Below are 27,470 nucleotides of genomic sequence, written 5' to 3'. Positions count from 1 at the left end.
TATATATATATATATATATATATATATATATATATATATACAAGAATTGGTCGTTTAAAGGTATAAGATAATATTTAGGTTGTGGAAGATTTAAAAATCAATACACACATTTGATAGTAGCTTCCCTTGTATGTCTCCATTATCTGTAGAGTCAAATAACTTTATCGTTTCGTCTCATCAATGACATTAAAACAAATGTGAAGATCAAGGGTTTAAAGGTTAAGTCATAACTGAAAAATAGTTTCAATATGACAAGGTAAATTAATATTTCTAAAATAAACAAATGTAGTGTAACAAAAACCTCTTAACATACAGTAATTCAAAATTTTGACTAGTTTGCATTCCAATATATTTTATACACCAGTTATATATTTGATACATCGAAAAGTAACCACACAAAAATAAACCTTTAATATAGTCCTATATTAAATCCGTCAGTTGACAATTTAATGAAATTCTACTGCATATATAACACGCTTAAAACTCCCTTGGAAATATCAAAGTTGACATAAAAACTTTTATTAAATGACCTTTATCTTACCCCAGTTCTCCCCCTAAATGTCAAATCTCTATATCACGGATTCATAATACCGTTTCAAATGTTAATTTATTCCGAGTGTCAAGGCGACCTCGAAATCGGCGAAAAGCAGCAATCTCATTTCTTTAAGATGAAATAAGTTACGTTTTTCACTGAGAGGGCATCCAAGGCAAGGCGAGGTCTGAGTGAAGTCATGTCTAAAAGACGTTGGTTTATTGGCTTTTATAGGTTAGGTTGGAACAATTTTAACAAGAGGTCTTTAAAATTGAGATAACCAAATGACAAAAAAGCAGTGGTGGCTCAGTGGTGAGAACCTCGGACTTCAAAATCGATAAGTCGGGGTTCGAGACCGGGCGAGCGTGCAGGAAATGAATTGATTTTTCAATTTATCTGCGCATGTAGATAACATCACCACTGCTTAAACGGTGAAGGAAAACATCGTGAGGAAACCGGCATGTCCGAGAATCAAAAGTTCGACGACATGTGACATCTGCCAACCCGCACTTGGCCAGCGTGGTGGATTATGGCCTGAACCCTCATAGGAGGCCTGTGTCCCAGCAGTGGGAACATATATGGGCTGATGATGATGATGATGAACCAAATGACAAACGGGAAAGTACATAAAAAAACATAATTGTAGTATCAATTAATGATTGCTTTTTTATTTTTAGTTATATTAATAACATCAACAAGAAAAGGCGCGAAGTCTAACAAACATCAACGCTTATAAGGTTATGTATGAATGTTGTAATATCACGCAAAAACATTGATCGGATCATGTAATGTAGCACCGATGTGGGTTACAGTTCGGATTAGAATATAGGATATATGATATCACGCGAATGAAGCCGCGGGAATTTATCGTAAGCGTTTATGATTTATCCCGGCTTAGCTTTGTTTCATAGATTCGCGAATTCTCTGCGCCATAAGAGAATGAACATTTAATTAAATTTTAAACAAGCGCATTAAAATTCATGCAACGATAGAATATAGAAAGTTTATATACATTTTTCAAAAATGTATTGGGTAAGCTATTAACTTGGATCAATCAGTTCGTAGGAAAAATGACTATTGTTTGAAAAAACTAAAACACACGTATTAATTATAGAATAAACTAAATCTTCAGCAGAGTATACGTAAGGCAATTATTTAATCATTTCGATTCTTATTAGTATCATCTCTACATAGTATAGAACAAAGTCGTTGTCTCTTCCTATGTCCCCATGTATGCTTAGATCTTTTAAACTACTACTATATATAGAATAATTTAAGAGGAAGGTTTATATGTATGATAACATCCATTAAACTACTCTGAATTAACTCGTGTGAAGCCGCGGGCGATAGATACCTAACAATATAAAAAGATGAAATTATTGTATTGTCACCGATACTTGATTAGTGTACAAAGTTTGAATGAAATCTCTCCGTTTAAAATTGTTTAAAATCGAAACAGAATTTGGTTATATTTTAACCTACTGGTGAAGCTAATTTTATTAGCGTATTAAAAAACGTATAATAATAAGAAAATCTCATACAAATTGGATACTAGCTGCGCTCCGCGGTTTCACCCGCGTAAGTCCGTATCCCGTAGGAATATCGGGATAAAAAGTTACCTATATGTTGTTCCAGTTGTCCAGCTGTCTACGTACCAAATTTCATTGCAATCGGTGCAATGGTTTTTGCATGAAAGAGCAACAAACGCATACACATTCTTACAATCTTTCGCATTTATAATATTAGCAGGAAGTAGGATAGGATAGGATGTCTATGTATAATTCGGAATGCTCTTTCTATGTATTTAATTAAGATTTACCGTTTTCATAAAACCTGAATAGGTTTATCAAAGTTATTTCATACGTGATCAAAATAAGAAGTTTACTCTAATCTATGAATTTTTAGAGAAATACACGCAGCACAAAATAGGCTTTTCAGATGTTTCAATGGGCTGAGCTGGCAATGAGCGGCTTGCTAAGCAAACAGGTAAGGTCAAGAGGGTCAGAGTGGGCCATGGCTGCGGTTGTGAAGGTTAAGCGTCGCTCGCCCGGGTCGTCATTCGGATGGGTGTGTAGGATGCAGTTTTTGTAATTGGTATGTTAATATTAAAATATTTGTATACATAAGAGGCTATATTTACATCAAAACACTGATTTATATTATCAAGTTTATATGTTAATATTTATTTTGTTTTTTTATCAAAAGTCATTTATATAAATTTGTGAAAGTGAAAAATAGACACTATTAGAACAAAATCCCTATCGTAAATAATGTTTAAAAAAATTGTGTAAAATAATGTTTAATAAAAGTCTTTTTATCACACAACACGGATACTGTTTCTTTCTCTTATCAAAAAATCTTTCAAACAATCTCGTCCTTCTAGGTTATCAATTCGGCTGTACTTTTTTGTTTGTTACCTCAGAGCTTTCGACTGGGAAAACTGGATTTGAAGATTCTTAAGCTGGCCACTCCCGTGACTCATTTTAAATTAAACTAGTTCTGACGGTTTAGGTTTTTCTGAAAAATAATTATGAGTATTTTATTTGTAGGCTAGCGGTTCGCCCCGGCTTCGCTCGTGGTACATATATAGCCTATAGCCTTCCTCAATAAATGGGCTATCTAACACTGAAAGAATTTTTCAAACCGGACTCTTAGTTCCTGAGATTAGTGCGTTCAAACAAAACTCTTCAGCTTTATAATATTATCATAGATAAGGACAATACAATTCCGTGTTAAGTTTACGAACTTCAATAAACTGCGTATTTTCATCTTCTCGTTTTTTATCATCGCTAATACGTCAGACGATTCATTAAAATTCCAGGCCTCTTCGGAACTTGATGAAAATTGGCCCAAAGGCAAAAAAACGCTTCAAAGTTGAGTTTTATAGATCAATTAGAGCTTTCATCCATTAGACGTTATGAGGTATTTTATTAGACGCTATTCGAGGCTTTATGATTCTATAAAACTCGTGATATTGCGCGAAAAGGGGCCTGCGGGGTCCCTGTTAACGTGGGGCCCTTATTTTACTAGTCATTAATATACAGTGAATCGTTTTTTGGGTTCTATAGCTGTTAAGTATTATTAAGGATAGACCGACAGACACTGTACGACGGTCTGTCTATCTATCCGTTTGTCACCAGGCTGTATATCGTGACCCGTGGCAATTAGACAGTTGAACAAAATGTTCCGTTGTATTTCTGTTGTGCTCAGATATTACGGTAGACTTCTATTTAAGTTACGTCTATAGGGAGGAAAAGTGCGTATAATACTTATTTTTCTTATCAATTTTATTTACAGAAATTTATTATAGCCTAGAAACATTGATAAATTACATATTTCCATAACAAAATAAATCACGTTCGAGACAATTCCTATCTTTACAAATTTCTACGATGAAGAATATATCCCTGGGGCCCCATAATCCTAAATACGCACCTGTCCTATCAGACAGACGTGTGAAATGTTATCTATTAGTTTTCCACAACACGTGAATCGGGTCAAACGTAATGACACACGATCACGTAATGTAAAGATTTCTGCTTTCTTGTTATATTGATGCGCTGTTGCTTCTTCAGCTATTTGTATGCGAATGGAAAATGGAGTAGAGATTTAATTTTCAGTTTTATAGCATTCAAATTCTCTATACATATAAATATACAAAATTGAGTCGGGATTCGAACTAGCGTCATTCGTCGTACCGCCTCAGAAATCGAACTTTTGTTCACCCGCCCCTTTTAAATTTTCCTCTTTTTTTAATTCTTATAGAAGAGTTAATATATTCTGGAGGAGATTGCTACCTAGCGATAAGACCGCCATTTGTGGATATTTTTTTTTCTTGTCTTTTAACTATGTGTTTATGTTAATTTTGTGTTCAATAAAGAATAATCTATCTATCTATGCACTAATATATTGATTATCTAAAGTCACAAATCACAAGATCTTTTTAATAAAGATATTCACATCAAAAATCTTTTTAATAAAGATAATATTTATAAATATTTGCAGTAGTTTTGTGAATAAATAAATTAAATCGTACATGTGTATTCTAATAATTATATTGGACAGAAATGCATTAATTATGATATAATCTATCTGATTTGGTAGATTATAATTTGATATGCTTAAGCCCGACGCTCTATGCTGAATGCTTCATTAATTAATGTATCGCATAACATATTATTATTTTATTTCTATTAAAGATTATATGGTATATTTACGTGACGTTATATAGTTGTATTTTCTAATTGTGCTATTTTTTAGGTCGAAATCGTTATTTATTTCTGAATTTGTCAAAGCAAAGACATTTATAATATGCGAAGTTATGCTTCGAATTTTTATCTCAGATGACGTGTTTAAAAAAACACGATAAGGGAAACTTTCCTAATTACTATATTTCTTTTAAATAAACAGTATTTATTCTGATAATTTTCACAGAAAAAGCGTCCATTTTCTGCCAACAGAAACAGTTCTTGTTACATCAAGAAACTTAGAAGTGTTTTTAGTTGTCTTTTTAATTTTCGTCTGGTTGTTTAATTAACTTGTAATAGAATACATTGTATTTTCTTGTGTTTGATTTTACGCGAGTATTATACATTTAGAAATTTAAAACTGGGAGTAAACGGGGAGTCTCCCCGTGACCACGCTCGCTGTAAAGTGTTCGAAACGTCGGGTTAATAATATAATGAATAAATCGCGTTTAAAATCCGTTAAAAAGTTTTTAATTCCTAAATGTATAATACTCGCGTAAAATCAAACACAAGAAAATACTAATATTCTCCTGATAATTCAACCCATAAGCGCTATACAACACCACGCTAATCGTTTTGTTCCTCTGGTCTCTGCTACAGGCAATGCAAACTTGCTGCGCTGTGAGATGACGTGAATACTTGAATGGCTTTGCTCTGATAGTTATATGGATGAGAATAGTTGAGACTCTTGGGACTATCTTACTGTTGCTATAAGATATACTATGAGCGAAACTTTGTGAGGATGGATGGACGTTAATAAGATTTTTGGATCTGAGTGGATTTTGGCTAGGAAGATTGATAAGATAGATTATTTTGTTATGGATACGTACACTATCCATAGACATTTCCTATTTCCTTCTCCTAGCCCTTCCCAGTCCATTCCTTCTTTCCAGTCATCAATCCTTTCCTTATCCCTTATCTCTTAAAAGCGGGCAGCGCATTTTCAGAGGTCTAAGCCTCTGTAAATGTTCATGGGCGGTGGTGATCGTTTACCATCAGGCGAACCACCAGCTCAGTTGCCCGCAATGACATTAAAAAAAAAAAAGCATGAATCTGCAGGCTGGAATCAGTTTTAGCTCAAATAAGACATCGCATATTGAGTCTCGTGTAGAGGACAATAACTTTCGGATATATTTAGAACTAGCTGCAAACTTTCGCATTTATAGTATTAGTAGGTTAGGTTTTAGGCTGGAATGTGTTGGAAACAATAAATTGTTTTTATTTTGAAACTGACAGTAGCGAAGCCGTTGGCTTATTCTCATAATTCATAAACCAGAAACCTTCATCCTTTTGGTCAAGCAGTACCAAGGGATTCACCTAAATTAAATAGTTAATATAACGAGGAATGTTTATGAATCCGGCACTACCAAAAGCTAATAAAGTAAATTGTTCGGACGACAATGAATGAAATATTAGGTACATTATTTATTTTATTTATTTATTAATTATATGAATGTATGGATATATATTTATCGTCTTATATCTCCCTCTTTCTTTGTTGCCGCAAGTTAATATATATAGATTTAGTGCATATGCTAGAACGTTCTTCTTCTTATATAACATGTATTGGCTGGATATATATATATATAAGAGCTGAATTGGCATGCAGATAAATGTTATGACGTAGGCGTCCGCTAAGGATTTTGGGAAATTCAATCCCGAAGAGGATAAAATAGGGAATGAAAGTTTATACCATAAAAATTTATTAAGATCACGGGAGCAAAGCTGCGGGCAACAGCTAGTTCTTGATAAAGTTGGCCTGGCTTTGATTCTCGGTATTGTATAATTCACCGGACCGCCAAGGGATTCGCCTGTGGTACATATATAGCCTAAAGCCTTCTTCAATAAATGGGCTATCTAAAACTGAAATAATTTTTCAAAACGGACCAGCAGTTCCAGAGACTAGCGCGATCAAACAAACTCTTCAGCTTTATAATATTGGTAAAGACTTCACAAGGGACTCCTTAGTACTTATTAAATTCAAACAAAGAAATCGAAAACTTATCTAATTCCCGGAAAAATGATTGATAAGATACTAACCTGGTTTGATACAGGACATGCCGCATGCTCCATCGCACAAGCATTTCTTTTTCTTACTTTTGCAGTCTTCGTCTGAGGAACACTTCCGAAGGCATTTCTGGCCCTGAAGAATATTATATTTATATATGTTGCTTTAAACCGACTTCCGAAAACGAAAACGGTTTCTATGTTCGTCTGTATGCATTTTTTATGAATGATGTTTTTGTAAGTATATAAGTATATGTTTTAATTTCTGCAATGGAAACTCAATTTATCGACACACAAATATAGTTATATATATTCAGAGAGTACGTTCTTTGTTGAGTAAATATTTAAATTCATGAAAGTACTGTATTTATTTGTGCTTGTTAAATAATCCATTAATTAAAAACATTGGTAATATCTCATTGCGATGTTAGAACAATAATTTGTATAAAAGGTTTGAATAGTATATGTAGAAAATAATGGTTATAAAAATGTGTGTTTTCTTGCTGATTCTAGAATCAGTTCTGATAAGGCTTCATCATGTTCTAAGTAGTAAATATTAGCTTCTTATCATGCCTCACTTAACCTATAAAATATAATTTCTTATTATGTTGTCGGATACCAATTTTGTTTTAATATTCTGTTGCATGCATAATTGTCAGTAAGCAGTCAAAATCATTTAAATCAAATCTATAAAATACTAGCTGCACCCGGCAAACGCTGTTCTACCTTACTCTTATCATTTAGGGGTATAAAAAATAGATGTTAGCTGATTCTCAGACATAATATGGACACAAAACTTCATAAGAACGGGTCCAGCCGTTTCGTAGGAGTTTGGTAACTAAAATTATGACAAGGGAATTTAATATATAAGACAATCGAATCCTATAAAATGTCGAATCACTTAAAATTGTGGCGCATTCCTATGGATTGCTCCTTGGAATTCGTACGTTGTTTAATCAATGTTCGACCCGACTACCCTCACTTTATTAATAGTCTTTACGACTGGCTGTGATTATTTATCAACTGACTACATCAATTAGGCAGTTGTGTAGAATTGCAGTATGTTCTTATTACGATACTAGTAATAAAACTAATATTTATTAAACACCATCTCACTTTGATTTCTTATAATATACTTACTAATAAAGTGGCTTGTTCCTCATCTCTAGGGCACTGTGCGGAAGGCGAATTGCGTGGGTTTTTATAGATGCGACCGTCGTCATCAGCGTCCGCACGACTCGGTGTCGTGTCGTCCTCGTCGTCATCGTCGTCTGTCGTGGGGGACGGGAGGGCGGATACTGGAAAGATATTGAATATTTAGTTTAGCAGAAGTTGTAACTGGAAATCGACTTTATTATAGTATGTTTAAGTATTACAAAAAAGCAAAAAAATGTTTTTAATGAATAAAACTGTTTTAAATGAAACTAAACCGCCTATTCCTATGTGGAAACCCCGGTGGGATTTAAGCCCATTCGTGCCGAAGTTAGCCCGCCTTCTACATTTAAATTATTTCACGTTTTCTTTTTTTGAGCATTAAACGTATAACATAAAGAAAAAAAAATAGAGATAAAATAAGGAAAATAAAAAAAAAATTAATTAAAATTATGTGTGGTTCCTTACGCCAAAAAGGGATGCCACTCAGTATATATGAGGAACACTTCAGTTCTGTTTCAGTGACACCCTTCCGACATCAAGAATCAGCTGCCTCACATATTAACATAGCTGAGGGTACCGATAATGCCCGCCGAGATCGTTGTTTGGAGACTGTCCACCGTCACGTTGGTTCGTATTGTATTTGAGTATTGTGCTAGTATGTGTGATTCTAGCTGCCGAGTCTCCTTATGAAAGCAAATCTATATGAACAAGCTGGCGCGTCAACGGGTTGTAAGCGGTGATTTACGGCACCCCTAAGCATCCACATAACCTGGAGAGTTGTGGGTGTCTTGCCGGCCTTTATAAGACGAGTACGCTTTTATTTATTATTTTTTTTGGTGATTCTGGTTGTCAGCCTGAAGCTACTACATCTTAGCACGGTCGCGTGGGTGAACTGAGGATCACCCCCCCCTGAGGAACCCCCTTGACGGAAACTACGAACCACGGCTTGAGCTGTCACATGAATAGAGGGGGCCGGAGCGGCCATCCTGTGGGCCCGGTACACTCGGGTGGGCACGGGAACGCGTGATAAGAGATCTCGTCTTCGCCGGCGAAGATGGTGTACGTATTACGCTTTTGAAGTAACCCAAGTCATCAAGATTCGAAAACGCTGAGACGGGTAATTCTTTCCATTTTATCTTCCCCTTGTAATATTACTTCTGACCTAAGAACAGTGTAAGATAGAAACAAGTATCTAATCTATTATTTCTTAATCCCGATATATCTCCGCCCCTTTGCATTATAAGGCCTTATACATAATTAATAGAACTCGAGAAGCGCTTGCTCTAAGTTCTATTGTTATTACTTATTATACTTAGTCTAGACTAGGCTGTGTATGGCTTCTAAGTTAGTAATATTTTGTAGATGCTGGGTACTATAATTTAGTTTATATATTATTTGTGTTTGGTACTAGAAGAAAAAATCTTATAGTTTTGTTCTGCCCTTTTCCTCTCCTTTAACTTATTTGTCTTCATACGTCTGGTTGTCTGGAAGAAATCGTCATACAGCGAAGAATTTGGAGGAAAGTAGAAGAAGAGAAGAGAAGTATTTAATGTGGTAAATAAATACAAGCAACACCACGCATATAAGCTAGTCTATTAGAACGAATTAGGCCACAAATGTTGCCATATTAGAATTAATCAATAAAAAGATGTGCTGCGTCGACATGCATTAGATAAGGTCGTGATGTTAGCGCCAACAAAAGCGATTCGATAAATTGTATGCGGTGAAATCGCTAAAGATTATAAACATATATTTTCATATGAAAAACATATGTCAACTCTCATTTTATTATTTCTCAATAACATCCTACTTCCTATCCTACTAATATTATAAATGCGAAAGTTTGTAAGGATCTGTGTGTGTTTGTTGCTCTTTCACGCAAATACTGCTGAACCGATTGCAATGAAATTTGGTACGTAGACATGTGGACATCTGGAATAACATATAGGCAACTTTTTATCCCGATAGTCTTACGGGATACGGACTTACGCGGGTGAAACCCCGGGGCGCAGCTAGTTATGTTATAAAGCTGAAGAGTTTGTTTGTTTGAACGCGATAATCTCAGGAACTGGTACGATTTGAAAAATTCTGTCAGTGTTAGATAGCTCATTTATTGCGGAAGGCTATATAGGCTATATATGTACCTAGTATGAAACAATTTCACATTGTTTGCTAAGTTCAAAAGGGTTCATGATACTTATTACTTGTATAATTATTATGTCCAAAATTTTTTATCATTTATTAATTATTGTTAATTAGATTGTTTTTAGATTTCAAAAGTCTTTATTTTAGTTTGATTTTTATCTTTATAAGTCGTTTGCATATTATAACATACCAGACCACAAATATTTCATCGTACCAGCAGTTTCGTAATAATTTTAACATAGTCTATTATATAATGTCATCATCATCACATCATCGTCAGCCCATATATGTTCCCACTGCTGGGATTCAGGCCTCCTATGAGGGTTCAGACCTTAATCCACCACACTGGCCAAGTGCGTGTTAACAGATATCACATGTCGAACTTTTAATTCTCGGACATGCCGGTTTCCTCACGATGTTTCCTTTACCGTTTCGAGCAGTAGTGATGTTATCCACATTTGCAGATAAATAGAGACCATACTACATTTGCAGAAAAAAGATAAATTAATTTATTTCTGTTAGAAAATACGCAAATATCTATATCATTAATATAATCAATTAGTCTGACGGTAGATGACAAAAGGCACGGTGAATCTTAAACGCAAGCGCACGCCTAGAAGTCTCGAGCAAAAAGTGACACGCGCGCGCCACCGCCTGGCTCGGTAGCTTCACTCGGTGTTGCCAACATTTCTAAAATCTGTATTACCTGTATTATGACATGTTAAAAATAAAAATCAAATCAGCCAAGGTGATAGATGATAGCCTAGATATTATGATGATGATGATGATGTATTTAATAGTTAAAACAATTAATATTAAATCGCTTCACTCATCACAATGGTTTAAATGGAGTGTGCGAACCACTTTTACCCGGAAGACGATATCGTCACGCTATTCAGACAAGATAGGGAAAACTATGCGTATTTATAGGTTCATGATAGACTAGTGCTTCGGCCCGACTTCACCCGTGGTACATGTGTCAGTGAAGATGCAGATGAAGAACATTACTAACATACACATGAAAACACGTATGCTGCCTCTTTAGAATATCAGTTGAGATTACGATACAAGAATAATTTATCAATTCTACTTACATCATGTAAGTTTCATAATTATATGATTATACACATCAATTATATGGATATAAGATTTAAATAATAATGAATTTTCGTTAAAACGAAACTAAACTAAGTTCTAAAATAACGATCTATAGCCAATGCCTGAACCATATTAATTTCATATCATTATATATCCAGTCAAAAGAATTTTAATTGATAATTAAATAATAAAACGAAGGATTCAATTACTTCTCAGATTAAATCGCCAACGCTAGCTACCCACTGAGCCGATTCAAGCTATTTATAAGCATCAGCAAATACGAATATTGTAATCTGTAGGTAAAGGAATATCGTAGGAAGATTAATATTCTAGATTCTAGAAGTTTCGCCGAATATTGTTATGTATACGACATTCGCTCGAAGTTGACGGTTTAACATGTATGTAAATATTATAAAGCTGAAGAGTTTTTTTGTTTGTTTGAACGCGCTCATCAGGAACGACTCGTACGTTTTGAAAAAATCTTTCCGTTAGATAGCCCATTTATTGAGTAAGGCTTACATATGTACCACGGGCGAAGCCGGCTTCGCCGCTTAATATATGATGTTTAAATTAAGATTTAATGATATAGTATTTAAGATGAATAGATCTCGTATAAAATTTCAGCGAAAGTCTCTTTGTAAATAAAACAATAGAGTTAGAGTTTGCGAAATTGTGCAATATTAAAATTTTCTTAGAACAAATATAATGAATCGTATTTCACTTTGTTTCTTGGCACACCTCGGGTTTTATAATCCTTCTAATATTAGAAATGTGAAAGTTTATAAGCATGTGTGAGTTTGTTACTCTTTCACGCAAAAATTACTAAACCGATTGCAATGACATTTGGTACGTAGACAGCTGGACAACTGGAATAACATATAGGCAACTTTTTATCCCCATATTCCTGCGGGATACAGACTTACGCGGGTGAAACCGCGGGGCGCAGCTAGTATTTTATAATGTTTTAACATTTGTCACGGTAACAAGATTACGTATGGATTATATAAAGATAACAAGATTACACTCATTTACTTTCGTATTCAGCATCAATCTTCGCTCGTATTTTCAGTCTGCATTTAAAAATGAAAAAAGTACGAACGCGAAATGTTAAAATGCAAAATTTTCACAAAAGGTAACACTCTCTCTAATAAAGCCGTGAATGAGCCTCTGTGAGGGCTGGCCTTGAAGTCTAGAACTAGTTAAGAAAAAGGCGCCTGGTTTTACATTTTTATTAAAACTTGGGCGTTTAGTAGATCTTTTAACCTTTAGTGGACGTTTCGTGTATATTTTATTCGGATCTTTTGAACAATAATGGAGCAGAAATTATTATATTTCTTCTATACTATTATTGTGTGGAAAGTTTTGTACTACCCACATAAAAGTCGGGAAAGTTCATCGAAAGTTAATCGTAAATATCTATAATTTCGGGGCAAATTGGAAAAGTTACATACGAATTATATTCGTATTACAAATACCGTAAGAAATATATAATATAATGGTATAAGTGAAGTTGAAAACTATTTCTTACTGCTACAGCTTTAGTATCAAATATTATTTATTAATTTATTTGTCCTTTTATACGCAGTAGTTATCTATGTTACTCTAGTATACTAGTGAAATGGAACAATGTCACAGATACATAAAACATTAATAAAATAACCACGACTTAATAACGTTAATCATATCTTAGTTCTCGTAATAAAATTGCTGAAAAAGAAGTCATGCAAATTTTTATTTAATGGCAACCCTAAAAAGATAGGAATTCTGCCAAAGCGGTTCAAATTTAAAAGGTTTAAATATTGGCAATATTCGAAGATCGTTCTAGAACATTTTAAATTCAAATCAGGTAACGGAAAAACGGAATCAATTCAAGTTTAGTGCGTTTTATCGAAGATTCTCACTGCATCTTGCAACTCCTTTGCGATTTGAAACGTGTGAATGGAATATCCGTTTAAAGCAAAAATATTTTACGTAGTTGAGGCTTAAATTTAATTTTTAGTTTTATAGCATTGAAATGCTTTATTTATTTAAAGTTGAGGCTTTTTAACCGAATGTGCTGGAAGAATAGTAGTATTTGAATACCAAAGTTTATTTAGTGTTAATTGTTGTTTAGTTTGGTATTAATTGTTTCGTTTATAATGTTATTTTCTTTTAAAAGCTTATGATATATAGTTATTGACCAGCTGTTATTATATTAATCACAATAAATACTGTAGTTTATACAAATATAATGCAAATAATAATAATAACACGTTATTTATTTGAAATACTTATAATCACAGTGTTTGAACTTATTACGTGACATCGATACTAAATAAAGAATTTAATTTATAGCTATGGATGGCAGCGCGGGAGTGCTCTGTGCTTCGCCGAGCGTGAACATCGGGAAACGTGACCTCCCGACTGATATACTCCAAGAGCTGACTGCAGTTTTCCCAATTCTTGCTCTGAATATATATTTTCAGTGGTTGGGCGTTGTAGTAGGGGAGCCCAAGATGCTAAATGTGTATTTACTCGAGCGTTTCAGAAACCTATTGGAATTCGCAGATTATGGGATAGCAAGAAAAAAAGTCCTATAGTGTTTTCAATTTTAGCGGTGGAAAAAGGTTTTTGATTTTTTTTTTTTATTATAAAAGAAAACGGGGCTGTGGAAATACTCAAGCCCGTTAGATTTTGATATTTTGAATGCTCTGGCATATCACTGAAATAAAATATAACTTATTCTTACGATTTATGTGGTAATTTCGTGGCTACGAATAAAAGGTAAAATATAAAAAAAATATGACTCGAGCGCGTCAGATAAAGATATTACGGGTTATTTACAACAAAAAAAAAATCCAAATTTCGATAATCTGACAATTTGAGCGTAACCTTAGAGAATTATCGATATTTTTTAATTTCCTGCGGCTCCTGTGAGCGCACCCACCAATATCAACTGCTCATACTTTCTGGAGGTACTTAGTAATAGGTAAGGTACCTTCCCTTATAATAATCTGACGCGCTCGAGTACATCCCAAAATCCCCTCTTGGGCTCCCCTACTATTGTGAGTAGTTGAATTTCAGGTTTAAGTACCACAGCTGATGAAACACATGAAAATTTTTTCATTAGATACTGCAGTCTAGCTAGAAATAGCAACGGTTAATGGATTTTGTGCTCCACGTATTTTGCTGAAACTATATTTTCCGTACGCTTACGTCGAGTAATAAAAACGCTATTGCTTTTAATTATTAAGTACATTGATTTAACAGATATGAAGTCACAAAATGGCGTTGAAACGATCCTATTCTTAGTTAGGGTTTATCATATGAAATTAGTTGAATGAGAATCTTTTCTTACTTATAAAATAAGAAGAAATGCATACAATTATTCATATTAATTCATTATAATGGTAAATAGATCAACGAACCGAAATTAAGATAATTTGACTACTAACAACAAGCCAATCTAAATAATGGCCGTTTGGTAGTATGAAAATTAATTACTAGATAGATTTATAAGGAATTTTTTGTCTGACTTCCAAAACGCGGACGATTACCCAAAAAAGAAACACTTTCCAAAAATATGTTGCATATAAAATAAAAACAATACATTCAGCATCCAAGCTGTTACCTAGCTCTTTGGCTATATATCGAGCGCCGGAGTGACTGAAACCGCTGAATTTCGTGCTCCAAATGATGAATTACGTAATTCGATCATCGATATCGACCTTACGCTAATGGCATAGAGAGCATTCTCCTTTGAACGTGTCACAAATCCAGGTTTTATGATTATCGTGGAAGCTGGATGATTGTTAAGTTCATTTTTTGAAGGGCCTTTGTTGAATTTATCGTTTGAATTTTGTTATAAAAAGGTACCTACAGTTATTGATTAACAGACCGTTTTCAAGTATGTTGTTATTTTTTGTACGTATTGTTATGTTAAAGGGCTTATGAATTTTTGTGAAATACCGTCAAAACCCGCTTGATTGAATATATATATACTTGCTCGCGCGAATTTGGGCTTTCTCCGGCGATTTTAAAACTACTCGCAGGTGCTAAACTATAATGAAAAAACTAAAATAAAGGCACACTGCATTGGATTGCGAAGAATCCAAACTATTAGAAACTAGCTGCGCCCCGCGGATTCACCTGCGTAAATCCGTATCCCGTAGGAACATCGGGATAAAAAGCCTATATGTAATTCCAGCTGTCTACGTACCAAATTTAATTGCAATTAGTTCAGTAGTTTTTGCGTGAAAGAGCAAACAAACACACAAGGTATCGAGTATTATGGAGAGACACAATAATAATAATATAGTATTATAATATAGTAGGAAGTAGGATTACATGGGGCCCAAGTTACTCCGCAATAAATATATAACAATAATTGTTATAATAACGTGGAAATAATAGACGGAGCAATTGTTGCGAAAACTTTCGCTAATAAGTTATCGGAAACAGAGAGGTTGTCATTTCCTATACGTATAATACAGAACAATCCACATTCCAACTGAAATAGATCTATAAAATTTATAGTAAATTTAAGATTGTATATCTCGATATTTATTGGTTAAATTTTATAAGTATGTATGATTTGGGACCAATATTTAAACAATATATCATCCAGAATTTCTCATTTATAAAAAGCATTTCAATGCTATAAAACTTAAAATTAAATATTTCATCCACTTTTAACAAACATACTTTTTTGTAGTAGGTGACCTTATTATTGCCCATGTGTTTGATGATTTTTCTTATTTACAAAAGTCATTCCACGCGGAGATAACTCAAACAATCAATAAATCATTTAAATCCATTTAGCCGTTCTTGAGTTAGTAGTAGTTAGTAAAGCTAAGTCACTTTTCGCGTCTGTTCCTATGTATGCATGTATCCTTAGATCTTGAAAACTACGCAAGGGATTTTGATGGGATTTTTTATTGTGTGTGATTCAGGAAGAAGGTTCATATGTTTACATTTATTAAACTACTCCGAACTAACGCGTGCGAATCCGCGGGTAAAAGCTATATCAATTTATGCTTTCAATTACTAATGTCATAAGTGTTTGATTGTAAATACAAGGATTTTATATATATTGATATATTTTCGCCACCAGTGGTATTCCAACACAAATTAATTATTCATACGCATAGTTTGCAGTATCAGCTATGACCCACTTCGTAATTACAAATCGCATCGGCTATTTAATATAATTACTGATGCAATTTATACACAACTTAATTCGAGCCCCGACGGAACTAAATCGTCCACAACAATGGAGATCTAACGACCAGCCATTGTTTCTGTTGCGATCTACGTGTTGACAGAATAGACTCCTGAAATCACCGCTTCGACTATTAGTAATAAACATACCAGGTTATATGGGAGTCGAGCACGCTTGGGCACGAATTGGGCCAGCTCGCATCGGGGCAGTACCACACCCCCTTTTTTTTTTTAAGTGGGGAAATCTTGCATAGATACCCACGGCCTCCGGAGATAAAGCCGTGGGTTATGTCGGATTCATACCGACCAAAACCCCACTGTGTTCCGTCGAGCCACTTAGTACCACACCCCTATAGAAAACCGGCATGAAATAGTGGCATGCTACTGTGAATCGTATGGTGAGGGGGGAGCTGAAGGCCCGTTTCCTCGTCCTTCCCAGTCCATTCCTTCTTTCTAGCCGTCACACCTATACTTATCCTTTTCTCCTTAAAAGCGGGCAGCGCATTCACAGAAGCACTACGGTAATCGCTTACCACGCGAACCACCACCTCAGTTGTCTGCTTATGACATAAAAAAGCAGTAAGTAACTTCATTGTTGGAATGGAATGAACAAATGAATAAAAAACGGGATGACAAGATAATATAACGAAATGAACGAATGATGAAATTAGAAAAGCTATAAGCAACCCAAAAACAATTCGGATGACTGTTAATATAAACAATGGTGGTAACTGGTGAATTAAAATGGAGTATATAGCGTTCATAAATTTTGAAAGTAAAGTCCACATATAATTAAATTAACAATTACGTTAATGCATTGATTTGAAGATGATAAAATGATTTTTTTTATACCAATCCTGTAATACCATCAATTGTTCAAAAAAGTATGATTTATAGGTATTAATCTATTGAAATTTAACTGAGATTTGTCTAATATTATAAGATTTTGGTCAAAGAAGAGTACAAAATGTGAGTATAAAGTCTAAAGCGTGTAGCGTAAGCGTAAGCATCCTATTAATATTATAAATGCGAAAGTTTGTAAGTATGAATGTATGGATGTTTGTTACTCTTTCACGTAAAAACTACTGAACCAATTGCAATAAAATTTGGTACGTAGACAGCTGGATAACTGGAATAACATATAGGCAACTTTTTATTCCGATATTCCTACGGGATACGGACTTACGCGGGTGAAACCGTGGGGCACAGCTAGTAAAGAATACTTCTTGGCCGTCATATCCTCGCCACATAATCGTTTTATGTACTGCATAATCAATTACAGCTAACTTAAAGTAAATAAGATATTAAGAAAGGATATGAAGGCAACAAAAACTGAGCACCAAAAGAGCCCGATACGTTTCGCAACACAGTCGGAAGTTGAAAAAGATACACAATACCAAGTGATAATGCGTTACGTCGTGGGAATATAATTCATTGATTTGATCTTACTAGAATGCAAACGAATGTACTAGGTTAGGTAGGTTTTTAGCTACTGGCTGAGGTTTAAGGGGACACGAGTTAAAATTGCGCACCCACACATTTATGGAATCAACGAAGCATTGGTCACAACCAGCTGTGTCGGTACAAGGGTAGCACGCACACATACATAATACGTGCGTAGGTATTAGTCTCCGAAATAATAATAGCAAATACTGAAATTTTTTAGTTACATTTAAAAACAAATCACCATTAAAGTACTATGTTGCTTGTAGAATAGTTCAAAAAATATCAGAACGATTGCACGTATTTAAGTATGATTTTTAAATCATTAAAAGAAATCTCTGGAGGTATCTCAGTCATTTTTTAATTGTATCAAATTTACTTTTATACATTTTAATTGTAATTTCAGAAATTAACTAATTTTAACGAATCAAAAACGCCATTTCTATCAAGATGACAACATGATAATGAACGCAGTTTTAAGCCATCAAAGAGTATTTTAATTTCTAATTAATTGAGCATTCTCTGCTCTGATAATGATCGTGGGTGGCGATGATCACTTACCATCAGGCGAACCACCAGGATAGGTGCCCGCTCTGACATAAAAAAATTGTTTTGTCCTGCCAAAAAATTGAGCATACTGTAACAACTTAAAATCATATGCCAGGAAACAGGATTTCACGTAATGGGCAATTATCCATTTATATTTGCAAACGAATTAACAATATATGAATATCTCATTGGAATCGAAGTTAAAGAGCAAGCTGGATCAAGACTTCGCAATTATCGAACTTGTAAACATCTGTTGGGAACAAAATGTGTGTCTTAAACCATTACATAATGCTACTTTGTAAGCTTTAAAACTTTCTGGTCTCAATGCAGCTCCTTGTAGAACTCTAATCAGTTAAATTGGAGTACTTGTAAAATTATTACGAATGCTTTTTGTTAGCGAACATACATTGTAAAAATATGCGGTGGTAAATGTTAAAACTGTGTTATGACGATTCAAAAGTGCTTCTATGAGAAGCCTATTTGAATAAATAAATATTTGAGTTTACATTCATATTAATTTTGATAAATGAATGTTCAGATATATAGAAAGACTGATTAAAACGGTAAGCTAAATAAATGCTTCTAAAAATATATGTCAATATTTCATTCAATCTAAGCAACCAGCCTTAAAATTAATGACCGTTGAGAGAAAAGTCTAAATTTAGAATTTAATTTAGACCAAAGTTAAACTTAATCTTAATATATAGGTTACGTTTTACAATTTAGAATACAGAAAATATAAAAAAAAAACATTTCTTTATTCTGCTTTAAATTATATTCTCCCTCATCAATACCAGTGCATGTCAGCGGGTTATGAGCACGAACCATTTCATTTCACTCATAAAGCGAGAACAAACCAAACACTCATTTCGAAATAATGAGATACGCTTTGAAAAATGCAGAGCATTCCGTAAATGATTACGAAAACAATGAAAGGGCCGTAACGTTAAATCCGTAAATAAATGGAAATTGCGACAAAAGAAAAGAAAAAAGCTAAATGTAATAAAGCGGGTGAAATTCACTGCGTTTTCAGTTCTGTTTTTTTAGATGTCGGTCAAGAAGAAACGTTGGCGCGAATTTTAAAATTGTTTTCTTTTTTTCTTTTCGTGCCAATGCGTGGTTTATTTTTTTTTTTATGTTTTTTCCGTACCATCGACGGGGGCATTTTACAATAAAATGCTTTCGGTTTTCTAGTGTACGCTAAGCTTAAAGTAGTAAACACTAATGATAATAGTTTGTACATCATCTGATTTTTTTTAATAATCACTACATAGTATAAAACATACTTGCCTTCCGCTGTCTGTTCATATGTACGCTGAGATCTTTAAAACTGCTCAAAAGATTTTGATGCGGGTTTTTATAATAGATAGAGATTACAGAGGAAGATTTTTTTGTTCTATAATGCAGTTCACTGTTCATAGTTCAGGGGAATTTCGTAAGAATTCCAGTAATAATTCCAGTTTGGGAACAAAAAGCGTCTAAAATCATCACTTTCTACACTAAAATTAGTATTGCTTTAAGACGCCACGGCAACCACCCACGCCGTAAAACATTACTCTGTTGATAAAATGCCCATCTTCAAAAATTTGTTGCTCAATTACGAAAAACTCTCAAACAAAACAACAGATATCATTATTCTTCCTCCCATTTTGTTGATAAATATTTATTTAGGAGTGAATTAATTCCAGTTAAATGTATTCATTTCTCTCCAACTGCGCTTATTAGACAAAGTTTTAAATATACTAAATGTTGATGCATGAATTTCAAAGTGCAATCAAAGTTTGTGGAACGTCAATGAAAGGCGGGCTTCAACGACAGACTGGTTTATTCAACAGAAACAGATTTACCCTCAACTATACTAATTAATTTCTTACTTAATTTATACTACCGTTATTACAGTTTGAAACAGGGTTTAACCATGAGGCGTTTCTAGGGATGTGCGGGTATATTTTTAATTGGATTTGAACTTAAGATATCATATTAATTAATATTGCAGAGAACTTTTTGACTAATGTCAATTTAAATTATAAACAGACTTTATTGATATTTGAACAATATTTATGATAACTTTTTTATTATTGCGGCAATGGGAAATCCTAATGTATTTCTACACATAATATTACATAATATTTCTACACATATATATATATATATATACAGTGTATTAGATAAAATAAAATAAATACTACCACAAAAAAATTCTACGAGTACAAATGTAAGTAATTCATTAAAAACCAAATGCAATTCTGCTTACACGTAGGAAAATCTAATTTAAAATTCTCAGTTTTACGTAAAACATTTGGATTCCTTGCATCGAGGTACTGCTAATTTACTCTCTATTTACCCCTACAGAGGACAATGTAGTAAACCTACTTCACGAGATTTCATTTACCAGCTGCCGCTTGTATTTCTTGCTTATTTACTTTACTTCTTACTATTCCTTTTCCTAAATAAGTCTTGTCTAGTATTTTAGATTAACACGTTTCATTAATGTTCATAAAATAAAACAGAATAACATGCTTTTTTGTTTTTTTTTATGTCAGTCGGCAATGGAGCTGGAGGGACGCCTGATGGTAAGACCTACCACCGCCCATAAACATTTGGAGAGGCGTAAGGTCCATTGCAGACCTTACGCTACTACAAATGGATTGCCGACTTTAAATTGGGAAGGGATTAAGAAAGGATTGACGAGACGAATAAAGGAAAGGACTGGGAAGGGTAAGGAAAAGGAATTGGGCCTCCAGCTCCCCTGTCACCGAACGAAACACAGCAGTATGCTATTTCACGCCGGTTTTCTGTGGGGGTGTGGTACTTCCTCGGTGCGAGCTGGCCCAATTCTACCACGTACCAAAATGTTTATAACATTGTCATTAATTTAGTTTTTTCAATTCGAGCAGCAAATCTACAATCCTGCACACTAAAATCTATTCCAATCGGAATCTTATTAATTAAAAAAAAGGTATGGAAATTGCATATTTTTATGATCTATATCTTAAATCTTTCAGGTCATAACTTCGTTGTTTATTCAAGTAAAAACTGCTAAACTTCTACAGTACAATGAAACGTTACCATTACGCCCGAATGTTGGCAACGGAATGAAATTTAAATATTATGCAAACAAAACTTTCGTATGAGTAGGTACATTAAGAATTCCGTTTTTCGTACTTACAAGTTTTAATAACGTTTCGTAATGTTGGTAGGCGTGTATATGCAAACTAGGTCTCTCAGTTAGAAATACAGGGGATACTGTAGATCCTACTAATCCTACTAATATTATAAATGCGAAAGTTTGTAAGGATGTGTGTGTGTTTGTTACTCTTTCGCGCAAAAACTACTGAACCGATTGCAATAAAACTTACTGGAATAACATATAGGCAACTTTATATCCCGATATTCCTACGGGCTACGTATTTACGCGTGTGAAACCGAGGGGCGCAGCAAGTTTATATTAAATGAGGAAACGTTCAACAATTTATTATTACGTTTACTCCTCATTTTATAGTATAGATTTCCTGTTAATTATATCATGTTTATAATATTTCCGTTTATCTATTATTCTTTTATATCATAAGAAAGCTAATTTTGTGTCATATTATTGGTATTGTTTTAAATGAATAGCTTGTGTGTGTATGTGTGTTTATATAAAAATCTACATAGAATTTAGCTATAGCACGCCTCATAAGCGAAGCGTTGAGGTTGTGTTCTATACTCGACAAATCGAAAAAGGCAGTTTTCCGCAACATTAAATTGAGTTTTTATCATTTCAATTCACTTAAAAGGTTAAAAATAATGTGTTAAATACATAAAATATAATTTGGCGACAATTATTTAGTTTAAAAATGATTATACATACTTGGACGTCCTTGTGTCTGTGAGTATGGATCCATATATGTGGCAGCGAAATTGATCGAAAAAATGATCAAATCGGAAAAAAAATTTTCTCATCACGTCACGGTGTTTCCTATTTAATATGGCTTCTTAATTCACTATCGTTAAATAAGTATTTATTAAAAAACTATAACACGACTATGTATGGTATATCTAAATTTTTCTCTCAATTCTATATACAAATGAATGCCTTAAACGACGGGTAGAAAGTAAAAAAGAAATTTGCGCATGCGCTAAAAAATTTTACCTCAGAAAATGTTGCGAAATTTAAATTTGATGATTATGACAATATGTACATATTTTTTCTTTTTTTTTTTTTCTTGTCAAAATTACCATATTAATTATTATATTAATTATAAACCGCTATGAGGCGTGCAGTTTTGGATTTTTCCCAACTTTTTTTATTTTCTTTTATATTATTTATATTATGCAAACATTGCTCCACCGTCTGCATATTTTTTATCCCGTTCCAAATGGTGAATGCAAATAAAATGATGCAACTGCAAAGATAACACTCGATTCCAAAAATGGAGATTTTTAAAATGGCAAGCAGACAAATCGCAAGCGTCCCAATTCCCCGACCGTTCTAAAATTTCGGATAAAACCTTTCTGCGGAATGGATTGTCGGTGTTTTACATGTTATGTGTCTAGGTTTTCGTGTAGACGACTAGGTGAAGCGAGCCACAAAAACTAATATATTGTGTATTTTTATAACAGATCCTGTTCTTATCCAAAATAGAGAAGCTTAATAATGTTTTATGTTGTGTAAATGAATACACAGACATACATGATATTTTGCTGTTGCCTGCAGTATTGTTGTGTTTCAACTGAGTTAAAAAAAACCGAGTTAAAAAATCGAGAAGGTTCACAACTCGACTGTATTTTGCGTGTTTGTTAACTCTGAACTTTCGAGTGGGCGAACGGATATTGATGAATCTTTTCTTATTTCGAAGTTGATGCCGCCCATGTGCCCCCGTTAAAAGTTGATCTAGTTCTTAGAATTTCAAGGCCTCTTTAAATTTTTTCGATAAATAATAATAATTAGATAAACAGCTGTTATTTTTATATAATATAACGTTATTATCAATAAACATTTGTTAACAGAAAAGTACACAAAAGTCTATTCAATATAAGCGTTATCGATAGCAAAAAAATCATTTACAACACCCATTTCATTCCATAACCGGATATAAATCCAATACCATCCAATTTTACAACCGGATACATACCATTCCATATATACATACGAACGCACACATATACACAATCTCCAATTATGTTTCGAAAAGATTTTGCGAATGACGATCGCTTTTCCTTAATCGTATTAACTTCAGTACGTCATACGGACTTCGCGAAATTTAATTTCGAGATGTTAAGAGAATAGACATTAATGTACGAGGTGGGATACAGAAGCACTTTTATTTAATTTAACTATAACTAGCTGTTGCCCGCAGCTTCGCCCACGAGGTTAAAATATATTTGTATGGTACATACATTCATCCTCTTGGTGGTGGAATTTATCAAAATCCTTTCGTAGCTGATGCCTGCCTTCTTTTTTATAGTGGGGAAATCTTATCTTACATAAATATCCACGCCCCCCGGGGAAGAGGTCGTGGGTTATGTCGGATTCCTACCGACTAAAAATCGGTTCTGTCGTGATGGCTTGCTTAGATAAATCATTCAGTCAGATTTATATATTAAGATTATTGTCCTTTATTATTTTATAGTAACTTTTAATATTTTATTATTACTTCAAGTTGTAAGTTTTTAAATACATGTTTTGTAACATTTAACAAAAAAACCGATAAGTCGGGGTTCGAGACCAGGCGAGCGTGTAGGAAATAAATTGATTTTTAAATTTATCTGCACATGTGGATAACATCACCACTGCTTAATACGGTGAAGGAAAACATCGTGAGGAAACCGGCATGTCCGAGAATTAAAAAGTTCGATGACATGTGACATCTGTCAACCCGCACTTGGCCAGCGTGGTGGATTATGGCCTAAACACTCATAGGAGGCCTGTGACCCAGCAGTGGGAACTTATGTGGGCTCATGATGATGATGATGAAGGCATAATGGTAGCCACCAGATTGCTAGTGCTAGTGTGTTTTATTACACGCTTTTTATTAGCTTCACCTGTATGTTTGTTTGTATGTTTGTTTGTAACCGACTTCTTTGGGCGCGATTTTGACCCACTTTGAACGGCCAGATTTCGTTCAAACTTTGTAGATGTATTGAGGACCGATGACAATACACTAATTTGATAAAATTATTCCATTTTTCAATTTGCAAAATATGATTTTTGTCAAAGCGTGTTTTTTAGTTTTTTTAAACTATTTTAATAGGTGGATTTTGCCTTGTCATAATCAGTGTATATCTAAGTACTTTTATTTAACACTAGGCGCAGCTAGTGTTCGAATCCCGTAGGAATATCGGGATGAAAAGCTATGCGTTGTCCAGCTATCTACGTACCAAATTTCATAGCAATCGGTTCAGTAGTTTTTGCGTGAAAGAGCATCAAACACACACACACATCCTTCCAAACTTTCGCACTTTTATAATATAAGTAGGATGTTTGGAAAAAAGTTAGGCGATTATCGTTTAATATACAGCCAGAACAGTTTCCCAAAAATATCGATAGGAAAAGGGCATATACCATAACTCAGCAGGATCTCACCAAGAAATTGTATCCATAAAGCTCGCAATATATTCCACTACACAAACCCATAAATTCACACACACTTACGGCGTGACATACGACCCGGATAACCGGGTGAGAATGTACCGGGCATCCATCACGGCGCACCGGTTATGGATAGGGTTGCTAGTTGACTAAAAATAGATTCTCCCATATTTCAGTAAAAATCGCATAGAGCTTCAAACCTACCAATATATTTTAGTCAACGTATTTGTGTGTATTAACGTGCCATTTATTTATGAAAATGTATAAACCAAGAAAAGTTGTTGTATATGAGCATCTCGAAAGAATTTAGAAGATTATATAAATTGTACGTGTACACTAACTTGTTTAAACGGTGTCCTCTCACTATTCTATTTTCCATTTCTCTCATGTAACAAATATGCATGAAACGATGTATCTACTGAACATCCTACTATCCTACTATCCTACTAATATTATAAATGCGAAAGTTTGTAAGGATGTGTGTGTGTTTGTTGCTCTTTCACGCAAAAACTACTTAACCGATTGCAATGAAATTTGGTACGTAGACAGCTGGACAGCTGGAATAACATATAGGCAACTTTTTATCCCGATATTCCTACGGGATACTGACTTACGCGGGTGCAACCGCGGGGCGCAGCTAGTTTTTAAGTAAAATCTGCAGCTAAGAGCATAGAAGCCAAAATCTCCCACTCATCATATTATCCGGTTCCATTTACGAATCTGGCAACCCTATATCCGGATTAGATTTATTCGTACCTAGCTTGGCTAACGTCCAAGGTGCGGTGCAACGGACCGTGCGCGTCTGCACCGGACTAACCCGGTCACAGCCCGGATAAAATTTTTATTGCGAATTACCGAAGTTTCAAATTTGAAACGGATTTTCACGTGATTTAAGAGACCGTTTTTCGCTCCGCTGGAGATAATGCTTTGGGGATTTTTTTCTTTTTTTTTTTTGTTGTCAAATGTGCGTGGATTTTAATTTAAAAGCTGGCAACTCTGGTTAAGTCTTTTGACATTCAGCTAGAAGTTTTAATTTAAAAGCTAGCAACACTGGGTTAGTCTTTTGACATTCAGTTAGTTAGGATTTTGGTTGTGTCTGCAAAAAAAAATAGTTTGGTAAGTCTTAAAGGTATAATAAAAAGGGAGCTATTTGTTTTTTTATACAAAAAGGAATTTCAAAACCCTTAACTTTTTATTAAAATTTTAATACATACGATTGTATCTATATATATAAAATTCTCGTGTCACAGTTTTCGTTGCCATACTCCTCCGAAACGGCTTGACCGATTCCTCTGAAATTTGGTAAGCATATTGGGTAGGTCTGAGAATCGGCCAACATCTATTTTTTATCCCGATATTCCTACGGGATACGGACTTACGCGAGTGAAACCGCGGGGCGCAGCTAGTTGTTACTATAAATATCGTTTAAAAAGTTGTTAACATGAAAAATGTTTAATGCGAAATAAAATACAGATGTATTTTGTACAGAAATGGAGTACATATCAATCATTTGTACAGTCCGTGCTGTCAGGGAGACAATTCGCCGTTTCATTCTACCATTTCTATTATTACACACAGAATGAATATTAATTTTCCTATCGAAGCAAATAGTTTGTATATTTGAACGTGTTAATCACAGAAACTACTGGTCTGATTAAAAAAAAAACTGAATGGTGAGTGAAAACTCACTGAGTAGCAAAACCAAATTACAATCGAATTAAGATCCTCCTTCACTTTTTGGAACGTTGGTTAAAAAGCAATAAGTAAATAAAATATCGACACGACCGAGAAAAGCCAGGAGCTTCGAGCTGTACTCCTCTACACTGTATTAACAAAGGGTCTATACAATTCAGAACCTCCTTTGTTCTCTTAATTAAACAAAAATAACACTTTTATATTTGAATATGAAACGTTTTGTGAAAGCATACGATAATAACTCTTATAGTGTGTCAATAAAAGCAGTCTGCAAGACTTTTCGTGCTTTCTTCGGATTTTTTATACATAAATTAAATACCAATTATGTTAAAACTGTCAATCATATGAGATATTACCCTATGCAACGTCACAAATTCTCTAACTTAATATTAGCACGGATTAAAGCCCTTTTTGGTTCATTATCAGTTTTTATTATTTATTATTATGTTATCTGTGGTTTTTCTATTTTGCTCTTTGTACAGCACACAAGCACATACACAACACACACGCATAGAAGACTATTTCAGGAATAATACTATTGACACACAAATATGTGAATTATTTTGTGCAATTGATGCTAAGCCTATAGACATAATAGGACCCTTGGGTACATTGCAATATATGTTTGCAATGGAGTCGCTATTTCAGAGATAACATACTGAGTAGTGTGTATGGACTAGTCTCCAAGGTGACTGATGGATTACTGCTGAATTAATGTTATGAATTGAATGTAGATACATAATGAGATAAAAGCAGTGGTGGCTCAGTGGTGAGAACCTCGGACTTCAAAATCGATAAGTCGGGGTTCGAGACTGGGCGAGATTTT

General features: G+C 34.2%; 1 protein-coding gene across 3 annotated transcripts in view; it reads right to left on the bottom strand.

Annotated features, from left to right (window-relative positions):
• LOC119837224 overlaps nt 1-27,470 on the bottom strand; it is a 72,524-nt gene that overhangs the window by 30,437 nt on the left and 14,617 nt on the right. For all 3 annotated transcript variants that reach the window (XM_038362750.1, XM_038362751.1, XM_038362752.1), the window contains exons 2-3: nt 7,927-8,084; nt 6,820-6,922 (exon numbers count right to left, since the gene is read on the bottom strand). In XM_038362750.1, coding sequence (XP_038218678.1) covers nt 6,820-6,922; nt 7,927-8,084 — 261 coding nt within the window. The remainder of the gene's footprint in view (nt 1-6,819; nt 6,923-7,926; nt 8,085-27,470) is intronic.

This window comes from Zerene cesonia, chromosome 26, assembly GCF_012273895.1.
Source record: "Zerene cesonia ecotype Mississippi chromosome 26, Zerene_cesonia_1.1, whole genome shotgun sequence".
NCBI classification, from domain to species: Eukaryota; Metazoa; Arthropoda; class Insecta; order Lepidoptera; family Pieridae; genus Zerene; species Zerene cesonia.
Note: the sequence above shows the minus strand (reverse complement) of the source record. Positions and strands in the feature narration are given on the sequence as shown.